The 24,329-nt window shown below is 39.8% G+C and overlaps 2 protein-coding genes and 1 pseudogene across 2 annotated transcripts; 1 reads left to right on the plus strand and 2 right to left on the minus strand.

Moving 5' to 3' along the window:
* Positions 1 to 4,646: 4,646 nt before the first annotated feature.
* Positions 4,647 to 6,475, plus strand: LOC103714294 (E3 ubiquitin-protein ligase PUB22-like). Its single transcript, XM_008801493.5, has one exon. The coding sequence runs from the start codon at positions 4,849 to 4,851 to the stop codon at positions 6,097 to 6,099; it is 1,251 nt and encodes a 416-aa protein (XP_008799715.3). The 5' UTR covers positions 4,647 to 4,848; the 3' UTR covers positions 6,100 to 6,475.
* A 4,758-nt stretch (positions 6,476 to 11,233) lies between these two features.
* On the minus strand, positions 11,234 to 12,988 carry LOC103714316 (E3 ubiquitin-protein ligase PUB23 pseudogene; annotated as a pseudogene).
* A 4,020-nt stretch (positions 12,989 to 17,008) lies between these two features.
* LOC103714293 (uncharacterized) lies at positions 17,009 to 24,086 on the minus strand. The gene is made up of 6 exons (XM_088720560.2): positions 23,758 to 24,086; positions 23,554 to 23,642; positions 23,152 to 23,418; positions 22,914 to 23,075; positions 17,668 to 17,757; positions 17,009 to 17,522 (listed from the first exon to the last, which is right to left on the minus strand). Exons 1-6 carry the CDS (start codon positions 24,075 to 24,077, stop codon positions 17,329 to 17,331), a joined length of 1,122 nt encoding a protein of 373 aa, XP_088576686.1. The 5' UTR covers positions 24,078 to 24,086; the 3' UTR covers positions 17,009 to 17,328.
* Between the last annotated feature and the right edge of the window lie 243 nt (positions 24,087 to 24,329).

Here is a 24,329-nt window from a genome sequence, read left to right on the forward strand (position 1 = left end):
CAGAAACCCCCTGTCCGGCCGGCCAATCAGCTGGTTGCTTCCCTTCCTTGAATACATGATGCACAGTTAATTAGCCACCTTCAGCATGTACATCAGTTGGATCGCACCACTGAATTAACAGCATGAAGTTTTGCCTGAGGTACAGTGCAGGGAGGAATGCATTTTGAAGCAGCATGGGAATAACATGCCCATGATGATCTCGGATGATAAAACCTATCCTTGTCCTATGATTAGTAGCAGCCCCATCAAAACTAACTCTAACCAAGACGGCGAACTTTGCTTTGAAAGTCAGTTTGGTTGCATAGTTTCTCTTCGCTGCAACAAATGGGTGCTTATGAGGGTTGTGTAAAGAATTCCTTCTTATGAAGCAGGGCTCGTTAACATTGATCTTTGATATATTTCAGTTACCTGATAGATGTTTTTGCTAATCCCTAGTCATTGCTTATTAGGCTTGCCTGCCATGCTTAGAGGGTATGCTGCTGCCTTCTTGGTAACTGTTGCTATTTTAAGTTCTCAATAAGCTCGAGTAGACTTTGACATTCTTGTTTCATTGGTGGAACAATTTGGACTTCTCCTTAAGTTTAACAAGTCGACAACTCACAGTGGCACATGCACTTGACCTACCAATACCTACCGTGCTGAGAATCAAATATCTCTGCTCTGCTTTGATTCTCTTAGCCACAATTTTTTTTAGTGACCGTTTGGTTTGAACAAGGTGGAACATGCACTCCATAAGAGAAGGGAGGTTGTATGGATTGTCTACCAAGTTAGAGCAGTCTCATCTTGGCTGCCATTTCCTTTGAGTCTACTTTAACAACTTGGACCTGGTGCAATTAATGTGGCCAAATTAGGTTGTGGAGACTTGATTCGTGAGGTAGATAACCTTCCAGCCGGGAAAGTTGGCATCGTGAACTGGAGTCATGGGACCCACACCACCTGGATCCTGAGAGTCTGTCAATGCAGTCAGAAATTTTGGGCTCTGTATTGTTAACACCGCGGCCATGAAGTTACGTGAAAAGCTTTCAAAAATATACGAGAAAGGCTATGGTTTTGGTCGGTGACGGCAGGTCTTAAACTTTTTCTACTTTTCTTTTTTGACTTTCATCTTGCCAAGCTTTGCAGAGGTCAATTAGAATCTGTCCTTGGACTGAAAGAGCTCTCCAGGATTTTAATTAAGAGAAAGAAGGGAAGGAAAAACAACATGAAAAAGATTTGCAAGCGACTATCATATCCCTCTTGTTGTTTCATGAAAAACAACATGAAACCGTGGATCGGGAGGCCGACTAGGTAGCAGGTGCTCTGAGAGTTGTTTTGTTGAAATTCTTTGCATTCGTTTACGCGCATGCACGCACGCACAGATATCGAAAGATGTTATCTGTATTTTTTTAGCTCTATCTAAGTATTCAAGATCTATCCAATATATAGTCATATGACACAAAATACATTAATCTTTACATTTTAACATAAGCCGGCCCTTCTTAGCTCTTCTTCAGTGAATCGATGTTTCATCTTAATAAATGGCGTACGTATCTTTCTCACCAAATTTAGCTAGCAGTCTTCTGCTACTTCTTGGACTAAGCCATATATGTGCTATCTCCTTTGGGAAAGAGTGAGGATACATCACACAGCATGACCCTATTTTGTATTAGTGTCATGTCTCAATAGAGCAATAGAATGAGCTGAGCTCCTTGCCTCTCTTATTTTGCTCTGGCCTATAATTGTTCAATCATTTTGCACCCTCTTCTCGACAAAAAAGCGGAAAAGAAAAATCCATAATCATGGAACTATGACAATTTGCACACAAATCTACTACATCGTGGTCCACTTGCCATCTCTTGCTTTTATTTTCCCATAGGAAAGTATGAGAGAAATATAAAAAAAATGTTACTAGACGATCCTTCGGATGTTATTTATATATATTAAGTGAGGATTAGTGTCCGTTACCAAATAAGACGGATGTGGGCTTTAACTGGTTGGTAACTACCTGTATATTATGCACACCATAAATCTTGATTGCACAGATTGTGTGATAACCATTTGACCGTACAGGATGAGCTATAACCATTTTGCAATATGCCCCATAAGTATACTATATCATAACTATATGAGCTTCAACTATCTTAAATGTATTTTGAATTAAAGATATGTGGCTCGATCATTGCTTTGATCGGTTTGTCTACTTGGGTTGTTATGATAGTTCAAATCGGTTGCTCGGTCGACCACTTAAAATGGTAATCACAGGTGATATGATCATCTACCAAGTTACAGCAGTCTCATCTTGGCTGCCATGTCCTTTGAGTCTAATAAACAACTAGACCTAGTGCAATTAATGTGGGCAAATGAGGTTGTGGAGACTTGATTTGTGAGGAGGTATCGATAACCTTCCAACAGGAAAAGTTGGCATTGTGAACTAGAGTCAGGGTTTCATCTGATGATGGGTTCTTACCCGAAAATCCCATGCAACGGAGATGACCGTCAACGGGCGGTAACCGGCATGTTGGAAAAGACAATTGAAGTACGTAGCTCCAATTTTGACAAAATCGACATAGAAGCTTCCGTGACAGAACCACTTAAGATATATCTCCAGATCTCGTCCGAGGTCAGAAATTTTGCTATGTATTATTAAATATTGCGCGACATGAACTTACCTCAAAAAGCACTCAAAAATATACGAGAAAGGCTAAGATTTTGGTCGGTGTCGGCATGTCTAAATTAATCTCCGGCTCCACTTTTTCTTTTTCCTTTTTTTGACACTCAACTTGCTAAGCTTTGAGTAGAGGTCGATTAGAATTCATCCTTGGACCAACAGAGCTCTTCAGGATTTTAACTAAGAGAAAAAAAAAAATGCAAGAAAAGATTTGCAAGCGGCTATCATATCCGTCGTCCTTCAACTTTCCAATAAAGTTGCGATTACACTAAGGACTGAGGCAAACTAGATAGCAGATGCTCTAGAAGTTATTTTGTTGAAATTTTTATATCTTTTTATATTATTTCTTTATATATATATATATTGTTAATCTGAATAACTTGTAATAAATAAGAAGATTAGTCAAAAAATATTATTTATATTTTTTAGCTCTCTATAGATATCCAAGATTTATCTAATGTATAACTATGTTACATTACCTACACGAATCCTCACAACTCAACATAAGCTAGGCCTTCGTGGTTCTTCTCCAATAATTGTGTTTCATCTTAATAAATGACTTACATGTTCTTCACCAAATTTCGGCTGGCAAGTCTTCTGCTACCTCTTATAATTATCATTCGAGATGGAATGGATAAAAAATATATATAGAGTAGGGATTATCTCCACCAACTCTATATTAAAAAAAAAAAAACACAAATTAGCTGCGTCACATTTTTGCTGTCCTTGCTCTGCTCTTCTTTCCTCACCCTTGCTGTCTGATGTACAACATCTGGCCAATGAATTATGAAACCTTCCCTCCATCATTGCGTGCCGTTGTATTCAATCCCCTCCTTCCCGCTGTTCCAACGCTGCTCTCACACGCTCGCTCGCACGCGCGCACACGATACGTCGCTGTAACGTCTCCACACGCCACGCTCGGTGTGTTGGGGCGCCGCACTTGCTGACTCCCGCCGATGTCGGAACCCATTAGATCCAGTTTCGTCCCTGCGTTATATCACATGAGAGATCTCTGCCATCCATTCTGGTGGACCCCACGTAGAAAGCTTGACCCAACCGCCGCCGTCCGATGGCTGATTTTTCTCTTACCTACGTAGTTGTGTCGGATGGTCAAAATAATAAATTTATCACGTGCATTAATATGTCATAATGGGTAGAACGGTCAATGCCGGCTCGGGTTGAAGCAGTAGTAGAGTGGAGGGACCGCATGCAACCCGACGCCGAGCGGGTTTCAGGAAGACGCTTGTCAGCCTTCATCCCCTGAGGCATCTAAGCCAGCTTGGATCTGGTCACCTTTCCTTATCTCCTTCCCCTCACTGCTTGTCGTTTCGACCACAAAAACTCGGCCGCAATCAAATAATTTCTTTTGAGGATAGAATCCAACTCGCATGAAGCGTTTCCAACACCTGTTGATACTTTTTTTTTTTATCGATTCAACTAGTTGGCATCGTAAAAACCTATAATAATTATTAAATTATTTATAAGTTAAGAAACAACTAGCTCATGATAACTCCGGTTCATCGTGATATGTGTTTCTTTGTTATGATCTCAAAAACTTTTACTGGTAAGTTGATAGGATGTTGCCACCGAAACGAATCCTTTTATTTTTATTTTCAATGCAAAGATTTAACAACTGGGGACAACTGGTCCAAGTACATATGCACTCCCGGCCCGTCGGTGAATATAATTCAAAATAAACAAAAGGTCAAAAAAAACATTAAGAATCAAAAGAAGGAACCTTTCCTGGTATGGCAGCCAGCCAATCGTTGATGGCGTCTAAAAAACCTTTAAAAAAAACTTAAAAAGAAAAAAAGTAAAAAAGGACCAGTAATGGTTGTCGATGTTTGAGCAATTCCCGCCCCCACCACCCTCCAGAAGAGGAGAAAGTTATTAAAACACATTAAAAAGTTACGATACAAATAAACTTCCTTCCCAAAAAGACCCCCGCGTGGACTTTTTCCCTCTTGGATCTCCCCAGTCCTCTATAAAAAGACAGTCGTAGTAGTTCATCTTAATTCCACCCCTTAAACTCGAAACAACATCCTCTGACTTCTTAAACCAAGTGCTCCAAATAGTTGCAGGTTTTCGTTAACAAGCTCCATGTCCTAAGCTCTTTCTTCTTCTTCCTAGTCTTTGCCCAAGCCTGAGCAATCTTGGTACCATTTTCGTAGCCACAGCTCCATTTCTTTTAGAAGGTTTCAATGGAAGAAGTCGAAATCCCATCTTATTTCCTATGTCCCATCTCTCTTCAAATCATGAGAGATCCGGTGACCCTCACCACCGGCATGACCTTCGACCGCGAGAGCATCGAGCGATGGATATTCTCCGGGAAGCACAAGACGTGCCCGGTCACCAGACAGCCATTATCTGACCTCGAGCTCACCCCCAACCACACCCTCCGAAGACTAATCCAGGCATGGTGCACCGCCAACGCCTCGTATGGCATCGAGAGGTTCCCGACCCCCCGACCTCCGGTGTGCAAGGCCCAGATCGCCGCCCTCCTCGATGAGGCCAAGCTCCCTCACTCCCTGATGAGCGCCCTTCGCAAGCTCAAAGCTATCGTCTCCGAGAGCGAGCGCAACAAACGGTGCGTCGAGGCCTCTGGTGCAGTGGACTTCTTAGCATCTCTCATAAAGAAAAGCAAATCTAACCCGAGAGAGCAACAACAAGAAGGATATATCAATGATGGGATAGAGTTGGACACAAGCGCTAGTGATGAAGCTCTCAACATTCTTTACTCTCTCCAAATCTCTGAACAAAGCCTTCTGCATCTCATTGAAAGGAATGATGGCTTCATCGAGTCGTTGACGGCCATTTTACGTCGATCAAACTATCAGTCACGGGCTTATGCTATCCTGCTGCTTAAATCTCTACTCTCGGTGATCGCTCCGGCCCGGCTGACAAGTTTCAGTCAGGAGTTCTTTGAAGAGGTGGTAAACGTGTTACGAGACCAGATATCGCACCAGGCCACGAGGGCAGCACTGCAGGTTCTCGGCCTGCTCAGCCCATGGGGAAGGAACAAGGTTAAGGCCGTGGAAGCTGGTGCGGTGCCGGTGGTGATCGAGTTGCTTCTTGACGAGACCGAGAAGAGGGCATGCGAGATGATGCTGGTGGTTCTCGACCGGCTGTGCGGGTGCGCAGAGGGGCGGGCGGAGATGGCGGGGCATGCAGCAGGGTTTGCGGTGGTGTCAAAGAAAGTGCTCGGGGTTTCGCCGGCGGCGAGCGAGAGGGCGGTGAGGATACTATACTGGGTCGCCAGGTTCTCGCCGACACCAGCCGTGCTGCACGAGATGGTTCTGGTAGGGGTGGTAACTAAGCTCTGTATTCTGCTTCAGGTGCACTGTGGGGAGAAGGCAAAGGAGAAGGCCAAGGAGATACTTAGGCTGCACTCCAGGGTTTGGAGGAATTCTCCTTGCTTAGCACCTCAGTTCCTGGCTTCATACCCTTGCTAGAGAAACAAAAGAAAGGGAGGGATTAGACCACTAGTGTACGTTATAATTGATTGGAGAGTATTGGAGTGCATTAAAATTGATTTAGAGGTTGCCCAAATCAAGAATGTGTCCACAAAGGCAGAGATTAGATTTTCTTAATTTTCTTTGTTTTTTTTAATAATATCAACGCATACTTCTGTCCTCAAATCTTGTCTTCAACTTGAGTATATTCTCCATACATCCTTGTTGAGAATCATGTGCTCTACGTATTGATGCTTGTTTGAGCGAACTCTTGCGCTAATGTTAAGGAGGAGGATGCATCGCAGCATTTATAAGTCATCAATTAGTTTGTTTCTCATACAAATATCATGCGCTTGCTTACAGATTTTCCAAAAATTACAGAGGAATATGTCAGCTCTTAAAAAAGGAATCCCATGAAAAAGCTTAACAGAAAAGCAACTATAACAGATTTACAATGAATTGAAGCATATCAAATGCCAATCCGTAGAAGGGTAGAGCTGAAAATGGGCTGGATAATATTAGACTGTGTCCATTGCTGATTGGATTAGGATAGAAATTCTGATATCCAATTGGATCCGGATACGAATTTGATTATCTACTTATAAATTATGAGAATATCCGATCAAAAAATTGTTAAATAAATTGTTACACTGGCACCTAGAATTCAAACCAACCAAACTACAATATTCATTTCTATTTTATATAACTAGTTTATCTTAGTCATTTTCATATCTATTCAAGTCATTAAATAGTTATTTGGTGTATATTATGATATTTAATTCATATTTTAATTATTATCTTTTATAAAAATAGATCTTTTGTATAAAAAGTAAAAATAAATACAATTTATTTTATTCTTTATGATAATTTTAAATATTTAATATTAAAATATTAATAAATTCTATATATTTTTATATTTATATGTAATTTTTCTTACAAGCTTTCTAAAAAATAGATAATTATGATTCTTTTTTATTCATATTGCAATTAAAGAGTGACGATCATATTTGGTGCAGAAAATTTATTAATATTTTTTAATATTATCATATTTTTATTATATATAGTTTTTGGTTTGTAATATTTTTATACAAATCTGATTGGACCAAGGACCTAGATCCTTAACCAGGTTGGTCTCCGTAAAGGTTTAATAATAATGCTTTAGATCCATAATTATCTCTATGTCGCATATGATTTGAATGGTGACACTGTTTCCATCTTTTATGATTATATAATTAATGTTAGTTTTTATCATTAAATTCCGCTAAAATTCAAATTTATATCTAAATAATATCGGATTTATATCAATACTTGGATAGAAAAAATATGGATATAACTAATATTTGAGTTGATTCATTTCCATATATAGCGAATATTTATGTTATTAATATTCAATTCGTCTTCATATCTATTTAGAATAGAAATGGATACTAACTTTGGCATTTGTCAAAAGAATTCTAGATACAAATATGGATACCAAATCAAGTCTAATTAAATTTAGGTAAATGACTTGCAAATGAACGTACATTAATTTTACTCCTCCAATTATTTCTTTGCGCTAATTAAGGTTCAAAGGTTACATTACATCCACCTTAATGTACAACTTATTGGTTGCTAACTTGATTGGTAGCATGGAGTAAGAATATTCCACGGTCAACCTGCATGACTCTTTTTGTATTGTAACCCTCAAAAACACTTATTGGTCTAATCTGCCCTAATACAACTATTTTCTTCTGCCTACCTCGATCAATATGATTCCCTAGATGATCTCCACCTCATTTGGTGCCGTGAAACCAGCCTCGGAATTGGAATTCAAAGAAGCGTCTATAAAATATATCAATATATTTTTGTGGTGCCATGATCGACCATGCAATTGAAAATAGGTAGATCAAAGTTGGTATTCCATTAAATTACATGGCAGATTACTTTGAACAATGGATCGATGACTCAATGACGCTCTCACAAGGCTAAGTTGACAATTATATGATATATTATTAGAACACCTAATATAAAATAAACCCAGTCCTCCTTTTCCTAAGGAAAGCACAGCTCCTAAATGCACGCGGAGGACTTCTGTCATGTTTCTCCAAAGGCTTGCTTCCCATGGTTTCTGACTAGGATACCTCTTCCATGCGTTTGTTTGAAGTAGTTGGGATATCACAGACTGTGGATGATGAGTTATTGTACTGCTCAAAATTTATTCAAGATCAAAACTCGCAAATGATACGTTAAATATAGGTCGTAAGCTCATGACATGATTAGCATGCCAACCTGTGCTAGGTACTAACGAATCTCACTCCATAAGCCCAGAGGAGTTGAAACATAGATTTTTCTTAGAAAATAAACAATTATCTTTCTTGTTTCCAGCTCCATATATGAAGCCTGAATTGGGAAGCAATAAGCAGTGTCTAGCTGCTCTAGCATTATAAGATGCCAAGTCAATTAATATGAACCTACACGACAAAGAGGTTTGGTGCAAACCAGCATTACTAATAGGAAATATGAATATGTGGTTTAGACGTGCCTTCATGCAAGCTGGTTGCCAGTTACTGCTTATTCTCTACGAAATAGAATGGATTGGAAATGTATATCTAGATCTTATCTCTTAAGGAGAAAAAGTGTGGAACCCAACCAAATCTCTGTCTTTTTGGGAGGTTTTTGACTTCAGACAGGGAAAACGTTTTGGTCAGTGATGATTTCTTCAAGTTTGAAGGTATTCTCTGCGAATGGATTCTCATTTATACTAACTTCATTTTCAAGGAAAATGTCAAATGAAAATTTAACTATCTTTAGGTTTTGAAGCCTCCTTTCTCTTGAATGCTATGTTTCTTGTATCTAGCCTTCCCGGTTCACAAGGGAACTGGGGAGATGAATGGGTGACCCGAATAGAATTACTAGAAGTCAACCAAATCTATTGGTAAACACTCTAGCTGTTGGGGCAAAGCAAACCAATTAATGCAAGTTGCAGCTTCTCTTAGGGAGAGAGACCAGAAGTATTTTATGGAATCGTAAGCTCCTGTGCCTTCAAACAGTCGCTATATTAGAATTAAATTGTTTGCGTTTCATTTTTGGATGTAATTGTGCCATCAAATTGTATTAAAAAATATATCCCACGTCCATTGAGATTATACAATATTCTTAGATCAACAAAATTAATTCCATGAGATGGCCTCAGAGGCCAAATTCTGTGAGAGAAACTTTGAATCAATACTGCGGCACCAGAGATTGTTGCAGGTATTGAATATTGACCAGTATTCAATATTCTTGCGTTAACAAAATTAATTCCATGGTGGCTTCTGCCACCCTAATCATCCTTAAAAAAAAACAAAAATAATTCCATGAGATGGCGTCAAAAGCAAATTCCGTGGGGAGCAAATTTGAATCAATACTGCGGCACCAGAGATTGTTGCAGGCGTTGAATATTGAATCAAAAGCATTTTAGTTTGCCAGATGAACTGCACCTACAATACACGACATGCATGCGTTCCAAAGAATAGTTACAAAAGGCAGCTGCTTAACTGTACCACCACATGCTCTGTGCCTTGAGGCCCTAAACAGTTAATGCACAATTTTCTCCAAGAAACAAAATATTCTGACGATCATGTCCAATAATCCTCACAAATTTCTTCACCTGAACAGCAGCATGGCATGCTTGGTAGTCCCATTCGCAAGTGAGAGGATGGCTTTTTTTTCTTGCAAATATAATACTATAGTGACATAGAAATATCAAATGACAATGTTACAGAACTGATAGCCTGTACCTGACATAGTATAGTTTATCTGTGTTAGGATGAATGAAAAAAGAAAAAAAAAATACACATCAACTATGTAAATTTTCAGTGCGAGCTACTTCAGCAATTTTTTCCCCCATTTTCCTCTTTACCTACAAGAAGAGAGAGAGAGAGAGAGAGAGAGAGAGAGAGAGAGAGAGAGAGATGTGAGGACTGTTTGTGATTGAGTTAGCCAGCGTATGTAGATTTATTTTCTTTAGGAAAAAAAAAGTACTGATTTGCTTGAAACATCAATAAGGATGGCAGACACATTGGCTGGCTTTGCCGAAAGGGCGAGTGCATGCATCTGGGCTCCATGGGGGACCGACCCCGAGAATATGTCAAGCGAGAGCGGAGCATTGGATTTTATCCACCCAACACACGTTGACGGCGCCGCATCACAGGATATTCCATCAGACGACCAAAGAAGAAGAAAGATGGCGAGAATTGGACAAAGTTATGCCGGCTGTCCATCATCGTTTGGTGGAAAGAACGTGCCACAAATCCAACCGGCCACAGCCGCCGTTTAGTGAAATCTAGAAACAAAGCCTAATTACGGCAAATGCAGCTATTAGCATTTGTGAAAGCAAGATCTTGGATGCTTGACGATGGTAAGAGAAGTGGTGCAGGTTTTGTCATCCGAGACCTAGATTTCAAAGTGGTTGCTGCTGGAGGGTGCCCGATCTTTGACACCTCCATTTCGAAAGCGGCGCTGAGGGCGGCGTGGGCTGGTCTGGGCTATGCTCGGCGTGTTTTGTAAGCCAGAGCAGTTCTTCTTGAGGGCAACTCGGCCACGGTGATTCGATGGGTCTAGAGGGTACTGGTGGCGCAAGAGGGTGCCACCCCCTGCTTTAGAATATTCGGGCTATGGTGAGTGGCGATGTTGCTTTCCAGATCAAGCATGTCTATAGGAGGCTAACTGGCTGCAGATTGAATGGCTTCGTACGTGATATTGACCATGCTGGGAGGCTCTGAGGGTTGGGGAAAAGGAGCTACCTAGAGCACTCCAAGACTTGTTATTTTTTCATCTTTTTGGATGCGTCCATACTAAATGTGTATTAGCCATCTGTTTTAGAAAAAAAAAAACATTTTTTTTTGGATAGAGGAGGGGAGGATGGCAGCTAGGTTCAATTTGCTCAATGCTACAGCATCTGGCAATCAGTTGAGTCAATTTGTTTCCAGGTGACTCCAAATGTACTAAATCACTTTATCATTTGTTGCTATTACTGTTGTCTTAATAAAAAATGATTAGCTACCATAATCTTGCAACATCTAGACCACTTTGTAATTTGTTACTATCCATATATAACCTTCACAAAATGACACAAAGATTAGCGGTCACTTGCCTCCAATATATATCTCAAGGTTCTTAATAAGCAGCTGCATAGATATCCCTCTACCGTACTGTATCCGTCTCTCTCTCTCTCTCTCTCTCTTCGAGCAATGGATACGTGATGATTTAAATAATTACAAAATGCAAGTAAAATTTCAATCCAAAGCGCAGCACACAGAGATGATAGGCCTTTTTTTTTGGTACATGAGAATCCAAAGATCATTGCATATATGCTTTAGATTACAAATCTTTCTATTAAGTAGATAGTACTCCAACCAAAGGAGCCACAATTGCAATAATTTGAATCATGTCAAGGATACCATGATAACATTTGGAAATTGATGCAAGGAGAGTCCTTCCACACTCCAGAATGCGACCTAAGCACCCATCTAGCTTTCTCCTTCACCGAGCTCGAGCAATCTGCCTGAAGAACAAAACAGAGCTTAGACACGGCCCCCACCCACAGCATCTCCTGAAGCACTTCCTTCGTCGCAGAGTGCTTGCATACTGATGATAGGATCCTGACAGCCCAATCATCGGCCACAGGCGAAACCCTAAGTATCCTCTTCGAGATCACCGCTATCCCTGCCGCATGCCCCACGAGCTCAGCTCTCCCACCGGCGCATGAACATAGCTGATCCAATACTGCCAAGTTCAGCTCGGTGGTCCTCTTATCAGGGAAAGATAGCTCCAGTTCGATAATCTCCGACAACGCACCAGCTTCGATGATCTTTGTTCGATTCCTTCCCCCCGAACAAGCATGCAATAAAACATGCAACGCTGCCTTTGTTGCTTGCTGAGATATCCGATCACGAATGGCGAGTGTCACAGCTTGGAAAAAATCGAGCTTTAGTCGGGCTCTTAGACTAGAGCTCGCTGCTTCGATTATAGACTTCAAAACTAGAATTGTGGCCGATCTGATGCCGCGATGGCTGCCAGAGTCATGTCGCAAGACCCATGTTAGTGACTCGATAAGGTCATGGTTATCGGTGACGAGGGGCTTCAAGTCCTCAGGAGGGACTCGAAGGGAGCGAACAACGCTTAAAGCCACCTCGATATGGTTGATTTGGTTGTTCTTAGAGCATGAAATGATCAGCTGGATCAACGAGTTAGCGGCGCCCGATTGCACCATGCAGCGACGATTGCATTCGCTCTCAGAGACAAGAGCGGCAATCAATCTAAGGGAGTCGAGCTGGAGGCGAGGTACCAAGAGGTTGTCGAGGAGCTCGAGGACGCCGGGCTTGTCGATGGGTGCTCGTGGGGTGGGAATGCGGTCGACGCCGTTGGAGGCGTTGGCAGTGCACCAGGCTTGGATAAGGCGACGAAGGGAGTGGTTGGGGGTGAGGTCGGAATCCTTTGGGATGGGCTGCTTCGTGACAGGGCACGTCATCTTGTTGTCGAGGAAGAGCCACCGCTCGATGCTCTCGCGGTCGTAGGTGATGCCGGTGATGGCAGTGACAGGGTCTCTCATGATTTGGAGAGAGATGGGGCAGATGTAATACTGAGGGACTTCAATTGAATCCATGGAAGATACAGGAGGCCGAAAGAGTGGAGCCACAGGGCGATGCATCGGAGAGCTGCTCATGGGATAGAAGGCAATAGCTGTATGCCTTCTTGGCTTTTCCTTCTTCGAACTGGTGATTGAAGTGATAAGGGGAGAGAGAAGGATATGCCTTTATATTTGCATGGTCATGTTGATGAGATTGACAACAAAGAAGCGCCAGTGGAGAAAATTCCAGAGTGCTAGGAGGTTGATCTTTCTTTGGTCTACGGCACATTCAAACTCCTTTTCAATTTCTCGTGTTCTCAGCGGTGAGAAATCGATCGATGAGCTGTAGAAACGTGGCCATGCCATTGTTATAGCAACTGGTGTTTAACAGCCCGCTTATTCTCTGATCTGGTTGTCAATATAATATATGACTAAAAAAGCTGTTTAAATTAAATCTTAAATCCTGTCATATAAATAGTTGGAAGGTAATCCTCCTCGTATAGTTATCTAATGGCACCAAATGAAGTATAGCTCAAGCCTTTGTCATTATGGGAGCATGGACAGGGGCGAAACCTTCTGTTTGACACAATCTGCCAGGCGTTAAGAGCAAGTATGTGTCCACTTAGCGTACTGTTCTAATGCTATGCTCTTGAAAACGTGAAAGGATTAGAAGATGGAGTTAATTTGTAGAAAATGTCAAACTATCGTTATAACAATCGTAGCCTTAATATACCGCGACCCATCGAGAGAGAGATGTGAGCTTTGCGTGTTGCGTGTTTTCCGCATTGGGCGTAAAGTAGACGGAGCGGCTGTCGGCGGGTTCTCAACCCCACTCTCTCCCCTCAAACTTCCGTCAAAGTCTTCGCTCGGCGCACCCGCTATTTGACTCTTACGACGGTGTTACCGCTCGGACCCAAACCTTACTTTGACCAGTCGAGCACCATCCCTTTCATAGGTTGCCGTCTCGGATTTTTTTTGACTTTTTTCATCTTTTACTTTCTGATACATAAATCCGGTTTTTATTATTATTATTATTATTATTATTATTATTATTATTATTATTATTATTATTATTATTATTTTATGAAAACGACAATTTATATGGTTCTAACGTAAGTAGATCCTGCCAAATTAAGCAAAAATAAAAAGAATAAGGGAGGGAGTATGTTTACTGTGGAATGACACAGGAGACGATCTACTGCACAGTTCGCCTCTTGATTTTATAAGTTGCTGTGTCAAATATAAATTTTAACCGACTTACCTTTGCCTTTTTCGGTTTTACCCATAGGGCTCGTTTGGTTCATGGGAAGCATTTTCCCTCCTAGGAATATGATTTCTGGAAAGAGGATGCCTGGAAAAATACTTTTACCATGTTTAGTTGACAATGGAAAAGTAACAGATTGCCGAGTGTTTATGTTTAATTGACCATCCACTTTTCTGAAAAAGTTATGTATAATTTCTATCATACCCTTAATAAAAATTAGGTCTTTAATGCCTCTTTAATGCTAAAGAGGTTTTTTGAAAAAAAATAAACATTGAGTGATTTTCGGCTCATGGAAAAGTAACTTTTTCATGTTTCTCATGGGAAAGGCTTTTCCATAAGATGGGAATTATATTTTCATGGGAATACAACTTTGCAATTTCTCTCTTTTGAAAACTCCAACCAAATAAAAGGCATCTCATTACTTTCTTGTTGACTACACCAAATAAAAGGCATCTCATTATTTTCTTATTGACCACACCTTTCTTCCCTCCTTTTTTTCACGAACCAAATGAGCCCATATTGGCATACGTGGACAAGATGAAGAGTGAGAAGCCTGGGCAAAATGCTCTGGGCACTGAATAAAAATTCAAAAAAAGAAACAAAGAAAAGAAAACTGTCCCCTAAAGTGCTCCATATTACCCCTATCTTAGCCTACTCCTGCAGCAGTGACCTGACCAAACAAGTCCTTTTTCACTTTAGGTGTCTACGTAATATGTTCAAGCTTACATGGATCCGACAGAACAACGTATCTTCAAACTCTCCACCAGCCATTGCACGAAGTCAGATCATGTAGCACGTAGGTTTGTTTCTTTACTGATAAAAGAGGAAGACAAAAGAAACAAAAGATTCTTGATATTAGCCTTGTGCTCATCCTGAAATTGCCTTTGAGAGATTGCTAGGAGGCTCTATGAACATTTAGGGACATATCTATGTCATTTATTGAAAGAGATAAATGTGATGAAAGAGAGATAGAGTGCCTCGTTTGGAGGAGTTGTTGGCAGTAGAACTTCTAAAAGTAGAATTTTTGAAAGTAAAGTTTTTTATAAAAAAACTATTTATTGTTTGGCAACTACATTTCTAAAGTGCTATGCCACTTTAACATGTGTTTGGTAAACAAAACTGAGAAAATATTTTCTTATGACAAAATGACCATAAAGGATATTACATAGTATTATACAACAAAGCATTATAAAATATAATATATATTAATACATAAATATATAATATAATATAATATTACTGTAATGCAATATAATATTATTATAATATAGTAATATAATATTGTATACTGTAGCATAATAATTTAATATAATATTAAATTCTTTAACATAACATATCAATGTATTATGATATAATGTAATTTAATATTACATTTATAATATAATACAATAATAAAGGTATAAACTATTATAATTATTAGCATAAATTAATTTTTCATAATATAACAAATTTTCTAGCTAGGTGATAAAATTGGTTAAACAATTATTAAAGGGATGTTTTTGTATAATTGTTATATTTTATCACGGGTATTTTGGTTAAAAAATAGCTTTCAGACTAGGCCTAAAAGTGTTTTTCCTGAAAGCTCCAAAATAGAGCTTCTCCCAAAAAACTATTTTTAACTTTTTGAAAAAGCTAAAACAGCTTTCCGAAATTTTTACCTAATACCTTTATTAGGTATTTAATCTAAAAGTACTTTTGAAGAATGAGAAAGTACTTTTTGACCCTCCAAAAGCTCCTCCAAATGGAAAGCTTTAAAACTTCAACAGTTGATACATGCAACTAGCACTTAAACCTTATCTAGAGAGAGGATGCTAATCAGCACTTTTAACATGCATGCAGAAAGTTTATTGTGCCCCTTATTGCTTACTCGGCAACTCAATAATCTACTATATATTCTTGTATATTGTACTAATTTTCAACGGTTACGACAATTCCCTCGTGCCACATTTCAGAACTATTCTGCACAAAACGAACCCCGCCTTAGCATTGCAATATCTAGAGAGAGCGATCCAAAACTTGCGAGCAGAGAAAGAATTAAAGGTCCAAGATATCTGCTCGCCACCTTATCGTTATAGTTATTTTGAAAGCATGTTCGTTATTAGCTACCAAGGCTTAATGGAATGGATTCAATCTGAGTGATTAGATTTGAAAACGAGATGCCCTCCTTCCCAGGTGCAAGAATTTGTGAAGATCAAGCTTTTCTCTAACGTGTTGCTCGTACTAACTTGTTGAAATATGATTCTGGAATATTCCTTGCATTTGAACATGCAACCACGATATCAAGATTCTTTGGTTGGGCTGGCCACGACTTTTAATTGCTAATTAAGCCCAAGTTGTGCGATACCTGCTCCGAAGGCATGTGGTGGCTTGGGTTTCTAACGTTCTCCTGGTAGCTGTCCGAATTTATGCAGAAGAATTAGAACTAAATGTTCATAGATTATTTCGTAGTTTCCTCCTATCAGGAGGATACCTACCACCAAAGTCCTACTTCCATTATTTTTATGGTTGAAAATTTCACTTCGGCCCGCCGAGATCTCTCTCCCTGGGAGATCTGAGCCGGCCCACTCCAAAATTATTTTTAAATATTTAAAAACATAAACCTAATCATACTGACCCAATCTATAAATCCTATAATATTTTCGGCCCAATCACCTAAACAAACTCAATCCTATAATAGCTGAAAAAGTTTATAAACAGATGAACATGCCAGATTAGGTCAATTTACTAATATCTAATAAAAGGAACTCACGACCCTGCAGGCCTAAAGGCCATACGGTCACCAAATGGACTAGATCAATTCGTCCAGTCCATCTAATTAAAATACTTATGAACCAATTGCTTTGAGAGCCTTATGGATCCACAGACGAATCTGATTACAGTGCTTAGCCCTCATCTGATTAACTCACAATCCAATGGTCTGTCCAAAGGTTAAAAACCAAGGGATATATTTGCGATCGCACAATCTCTCTCCTTTTGATAGGAAAAAAAGAAGACAGCAGGAAGATAATCCAAATCCAAATTCACCCTGCCACACGCACAGCAACGCTGCTGCCAGATTGCCCCTAAACAAAGGTGCATTAGAAAAATTATAAAAATTCTTTTCATACCTCATTATCATGATAAAAGGGGGGCAAGAATGAAAGCACTTGTCACTATAGAGTAGTTTCCTTAGTTCAGCATAAATGCTGAAGAGTAACGCCATAGAAACTTGTCCCCTGCACATACATCTTCCACCAATATTGCTCACCGTAAATCAATTAAATGGATAAAACCACCCGACGGTGATTAGATGACTCCAGCAATGATTTCCCTCCAAGAGCCACATGATGTTGCCTGCAACGCTGCAGCAGCTGAGCATGATACATAATAAAGAGCACTACGGGTTGTCAGAACCCCATGAATCATCACGCAAGGTTTGACGAGCATGTATACGATTCTTTCTTGCTTCCTCCTGCTTTCTCAGCTCATCAGACCCGAATTTTGTGGGGGGTTTTATTCCCATACCTTGAGCAATCAACCTCTCAGCTGTTCTTGCTGATGTTTTCGGCCGTGGATAAGGAGGTTCCAACTCTGAAGCATTTCATCTATAATTAGAAACAAAGCTACAAGGGATCGATCCTAACATGTGCATGCAAACTCAGTTATAAGAAACACATATCGAGGTACCATGCAAAGCAAGATAGTAAGCAAAAGCATTTTCAAAAGGAGGAGATACCTTTGGTGGTGAGCTGGGTCAGCAGGCTGTCATCCTCCAAAAGTGAACGGACTTTGAATGGCCAATTAAGGTTCCTCTGGGCCTCATATGCTGCAACAGAGAACAACAATCTCATTAAACAAAGAACATACTCATGGCCTTTTCAAAGTTTATTACATTTCGACACTAACGTACCTATCAGAAAGAACCTAAAAATATGTTAAGCGAAGCATAAATATAATGTGCAGAGAGAAGGGGGGGAAATGCATTCCTAGATATGTCCAACACGAGACTAACGGTGAAAGGTAGCAGAAGGTTAAGAGCGTCTATCATGCAAAACCTCAAAAGATGTATACAAAATACAACACAGTAAAGAGTGTCTTTGATCCTCAAATAAATATATATGCCAACCATCAAGCTAATGAATTTGAAATAAGACATCCAAAAGTGCTGCAACAGCCTTGCAACTAGATGCAGTGTGTCATTATTCCAAGGAAAGCCTACTTAATTATATAAAAATAAGTATAACAAATTTCAATCAGCCATCTGATCCCGGAAAAAAGCAATACTCATCGTAACTATTAATAAAAGTGGCGAGCTTCAAAAGAAACTTCTAAAGGAAAGGAGTATTGCTGCACCACCAAAACCAATTACCAAACAGCTCCCAAACTGACATGAGATGAGAGTATTCATGTAATGTATGAGGGATAGTATGACTGCCAGAGGGTTAGATCATTCATGGGGTGCCAAACCAAGCATCACAATGTGTTGGGGAACCAGTTTGGTTTTCTCATTTGCGTCTCGTAGCTTTTTTCAGAGAAAGGTGCATCAGTGAACTGAAACAGCACTTTAAAGCAGGAGAGTCTCAGATGGCTTATAACAATGGTAAGGGCTTATAACAATGGCCTAAAAATACAGATGATAGATGAACTGACTGGTGAACCAACGGTGTTATGCAATTACGTGGAAGCTATCCAACGAAGTTTCAGATTTCCAAAAAAGAGTGGTTAATTTTCTGGTGAGCTGTTCAAATACGTCATCGTGATTTTCATTAAAAATGGAAAGCTAACTTATTTCTGGACTGATCTATGATTAGGGGAGACTATTATTTAGTCAAACTTATAGCATTGGCCTGGCATGATGAAAGACCACCGATATAGCACCTAAGCTGGATTCACATAAAGGCCAATGGTAGTGGTGTCCTAAATATCTCAATCAGCTGAATGGAGACAAGTCAAACAAGGGCCATCAGATGATAGAATAGGTGCACAAGCCATGAGTCAAGATATTCTGTCTTGTCATCAGCCACCAACTTATAGTAGCAGAATCATTAGTCCATATATGGAGCACAAGCTGATTAATTCAGTAAGATAAAAGCTAAAAATTGAACTGGATTGCATTCAATGATAGAAGTTGAATTATGGATAGCATGAGGAAAAGGGGATTGAGAAAAGAGATACATAGGTATGTTACATGGGCTCAGGATTGAACGCCGGATGTGGGTGTATGTCTAAACATCAGATCCTTTCAATATGTAAGAACTTCTCATGAAGCCATCTCTAGTCATATGCCCATGTCTAAGTGTCATATAGTAGTGCTTCAAGTTAAATCAAAAGGTGTAGGTGATATCACACAACACTATATCAGTATATCTTATATGGCTAAGAACTAGAGCTTGTCAAAGAGCAAGTCTTCACGTGGTCTTCATAAAACAAACGCGGAACCTTTAGAAATTTGGATAAAAAATGCCACACCTTAAGATCACTACGAAGTGAGTGAAGAGAGCAAAAGTAGTTAAATAGAAGCAGAAAATCTGGGACATAGTTATGCCATGTTTGAGTTCATTTATTTTTAAGGAATGGAACTGCATGATATTTATTGACAAAAGCAATATACAAAATATTTTAAAATCAAAATTAACAGCACAAAGAAAAATAGCATACATAGATCATCACATAATTGATTATTATTAAACAACCATGTCTTATTATTGAAGAATAAAGACTGTTCCACAACCATTAAGAACTAGATGATCCCAAAGGAAGTTGCTAATGAGATTGAGCAACGGGCACAAAAACATTATGGGCTTACTTTGCGAAGAGGAAGCCAAGTTATTAAAGGCGCAAGGCAAACCAAAGTAGCAAGGTAACTTAGAGCTTAGGTGCAAAGGGCAAGGTGAGGCATGTGCCTTAGTGAAGTAAGGTGAAAATATGTATGAAAACAGATTTCAAACATGAAAACAGCCCCTTTGTACATGGAGGTAAGAGTGTGTACATGTGACCCTTCACAGACCTCACAATGGAGGTAAGGGTGCCCGTTTTTGAAATATATTTGACAATAAAAATGAGATACAAAAACACAACTCACACGACCATACAAGCAGTCATCAAAGCAAATGACAAATGCAAAATATACTCGCAACCATGCACAATCACATACACACAAAATAGACATTTACTCTGGTGCACCTTTCTTGCAACTTGGCATCTTAGTGAGGCACATTTAAGGCACGCTTTAAGAGGGCCTTAACGAAGTTGCCTCGCCTTAAGGTAGGCACGGAGCTATGGTTGTGCCTTATGCATACCTTTAAACATATTATAACAAGGCTTGTAAAAGAAGTTATGTAGTTCTAGTTGATATGGTGCTAAATCTTCCTTTTTTAGTAATGCGTGAGCAAAGGCAGCATCATGATTACTATTTGCCCCAAGCACAATCTTATTTAAGGTAAATCAAAGCAACTTGAGTAAAATAATCTTACCCCTCAAAGATGTGCAAAAATGTCAATATCACTACTCAAAGTGATGACAGAGCCACAAAACATGATATAATATATCCCATGGCCTTTCCAAACCCAACAAATCCCCAACCTACATGATATTGCTAGTATGTCTCTCAATAAATATACAGCACTACAAAACTCAAAACAACTTCAAAATAAAATTTACCTTGATTTCTAAGTTGAGAAGATACCATCTTCATTTAATATATGAGATTTTTTTCTCGTTGGCAGCTGGGCTTTAGGTCTATATATTATTGCTAGCATTTTTGAAAAATTTAAAAAAAAACACTATAATCCATGGTAACCATGATAGGTCATGAAGAGTCATGATCCAACTAGAAGATGGCGAGTTACGATCTCTTTGAAGAGACAATCAACCGGTCAGTAGGCTTCCCCATACATGTGGAATCATTTGATGACCACCTTGGTGTCCCCTTCAACCCAAAGAGCAAGAACATGCAACTTACCGATAGCAAGTTCAATACCTTCCCAAGCAGCCTGGATGTCATTCCTTCAAGTTGGTTTCCTCTTCATTCCTCATGATAAAGCTGGCGCAACCATGGAAGGGGTCATGAAAGAAAGTCCCATTGAAGTTAAGCTTGACAAACTTTCTCTTTGATCCGCACCCATTTGAAAAGTGGAAGGTAAAAGGACAAGCATAAAGCTTAGAGATGCCCTAGAGTGTGACAAGCATAGCTCATCTAGTGAGATCGCGAAGATTTCCTTAGTACTCCCAAAATTGTTGCTTTACCAACAAAAAAAGAACTCATTTCAAGCTTTCCAGAGGTTATCGAGGAGGTGGCATGCTATTGACCTACAAAATCTTGCTTGGATATGCTACAAAATGATGGCCCAATAGTGAATTGTAAAGGGGAAATAAAAGACCAACTATTTGTTTAACATTCAATACATGACCCTTACTTTTATCTTTGATGTACTTTTGCAAATCTCACATTCCAAGTAGCCAACATTATATTACAAACAACCTAGACCTCCTTGGTTTCCTGGCTAAGAAATCAAAAATATTTTGTTCCATATATATAAGAGGAGTGCGGTTATAATACATACAAGGTGTAACGAAAAGACTTTGCATTCACTACAAAATTCAAAGATCTAAGTTCAAAACCTAAAATCTAAACAATCAGATAAAATCTATGAGATCTAAAATGCCTATGTACCAAAACGGCTCATGCCTTGAGACTTGCAAAGAATATAGTCATTATGGAACAATATCATGCGTTTAGTTTGAGGCAACTTGATGCATAAGCTAGAGGCCTCCAAAACAGATAATTTTTTATACATAGGCATTTTAAGTTTGTTAGATTATATCCAACCTAGTTTAAGTTTTGGGTTTGCAACTAAAGATATAGAATTTTGTAGTAGGTCCCTTTACACCCCACTCATATTATAACTGCATCCATATAAAAGTTACAGAGAACACCAAACTATCAACATTAAAGTTTACACCTTGATCACTTCAAAAGAGTTCGGCATGGTATAGAATCTATAACTCTATCTTCTTGTGCCACGATGGAAAATTGAGTTAATTTCGTCACACATGAAAATCCGATGCGAACAGGAACTTTATGGAGAGCTTGTAATGTAGTGGCAGTTGGTAGTTTCTATTACTTGGAAGCATCAACCACATTAAAAAAGTACAAATTTGATTATGTTTATATCAAAAAAAAGGCTTAACTGAAGGGAGCCATTACTAGTCATCTTTTTCCCAGGTCACTCAGAAGACATTCAAATTCTATAAAACCAGCTTAATTTCTCCAAAATATATCTCCAATGATTCTCAGGCTCCATGAAGTCAACATGTAACCACAACGATAAACCTCTCATGAAAATTGTTCAAGGAAAAAAGAATCAAATTAATTCCATATACTCTCCATTTATAACCAAATACACTTCAAAATTTTTCCCTCAAAACAACACAAAGAACCATCTACTTGAAACAACAGAGGGGTGAGGACATGATGTGAGTGGTACAAAGTAGCCCCCACCTAGTCAAATTGAGTCAACGAGATTTTAAATAGGTTAGATTAGGTTGATAAATGATAGATATGACTGAAGGCTTCAAATGAACTGCCCACGTATGAATAATTCCTGCTTCTAATTGGAGCAGGAAACAAGTGGGGAAGAATATCAACAATGGCGAATCTTTTAAACCTGTAATATGAATGGAATACTAAATGATCATCTATCATGAAAGTCAGTTTTGTGACGGGTAACCTGATAATCAGCTTGAATAAATAATAGAAAATTCATCCAAGCACTGAGTTAATGGCTTCAGTTGCTACTGTGAAACTCTGATTCAATAATGAAAATAAAATTAATATATTCCAGTTTCCCACCATTTTCTTCAGACATGACCTAAACCAATGCATCATAAGATCTTCAAGTCCAGATGGTTATTTTTGAACTCTACTTTCAAAAAGAATGCTCCACAAATTGTAAAAGGAAGGAATCAGATCACACAACTTACCAATAGCAGGTGTTCGAAAGACTGCAAGTGCAACGGTATCATTAACCCAGCGTATAGCAACCCCGCGATCTTTAAATTTCTCGAAGAGCTTCTCTAAGTCCATTGTTCGAGTACTAGGGGGAAAATCATACAGAACAAGAACATGGCTGGTACCAAATCTTGCTGAGAGCAAAGTAAAGATCGCAATCACCTTCTTTTTCTTTCTTAGTAAAGATCGAGCATAAATCTAAACACTCACAGTTTCTAGTTTCGGCCGACTCATCCCCGGGAGAATGTCCACGAGCCTCTGTTTCATTCTCCAACCGAGAATTGTCTTCTAAGGCGGTCTCAATATCTGGCTGATCACTGTACATATAGCTCTTCTGGTACAAGAACGACCCCCTTCCTCTCCGTTTAGGAGTTACTAGTGGTTCAGGATCATCCCTTGAAGAATTCGAAGCTGTTTCATTCCGCAAGGAGAGCAACACCTCGTCTGATGTCGCACGGTCGGCAATAGCTTCCCAGTCTTCTCATTGGCCCAAAAGAGGGGGGGAAAAAAGAAGAGAAAGAAAGAACCCAAAACTTTCCTAGAATTAGTTTATATGTACCGCCGAAAAGAGTAGTAGAATACCAAATGGGAGCCAATAGGCGAGAAAGATACCATCTTGATCTCCGTCTTGGTCGTTTGAAGGACCGGATTCCCTAATTTCTTCTTTTGGTGGTTCTTTCTCCTTCGCCGGCTTAGATACACTTGAATCCACAAGAGAAGAACAAGAAAAAGAAAGATAACGAATCAAGAACCGGAATTGATCAAATTGACAGAAACCCTAACCCTAATTCTGGCCGCAAAGAGCGTTTGACTGACCCTGATCTCGGGGGGGCGCGGAGGGCGAGAGCACGGGAGCGGAGCTCGTCGGCCTTGAGGGAGAAGCCGCGGGAGGAGTGGAGGTCGGCGAGGACGCTGAGGGCGGAGGCAAGGCGGAGGTCGTCGGATGGCGGGGAGCGGATTTCGAACTTGGAGACGACGGAATCGAGTATGGATATCGCTCCCTCTACGTCTCCCTGCTCCACCAGGTCCTCCACCGCCTCGCTCCACCCATCTCCGCCGCCGCCGTCCTCCATGGCCGTTCCGCTTTCACTTCTCACTTCCCACGGATAACAGTAAAGCGACGAGCGGATGGGCATGGGTATGGCCAACCGTATTCTTGTTTAAGCGGGCCGCCTATCAAGGGGGCCAGTTTAAAGCCTATTGGGCTTTGTTCAGCCTAACTAGGCAGTCATATATCCGTATCAAATTAGTGGGCTTTGGGCCGGATGATGGAAGTGGGCTTCCCAGCCATGGAAATGGTAAATGACTAAAACGTGACGCAGTCTTGAACTCTTCAGGCATAAAAATGGCTTCATGTGATGCTGCAAGCACTTCAATTGAACAAGTTC

The sequence above is a fragment of the Phoenix dactylifera genome, chromosome 4 (genome assembly GCF_051530095.1).
Source record: "Phoenix dactylifera cultivar Ajwa chromosome 4, Ajwa_hap1_PhDact_Kaust_v1.1, whole genome shotgun sequence".
NCBI classification, from domain to species: Eukaryota; Viridiplantae; Streptophyta; class Magnoliopsida; order Arecales; family Arecaceae; genus Phoenix; species Phoenix dactylifera.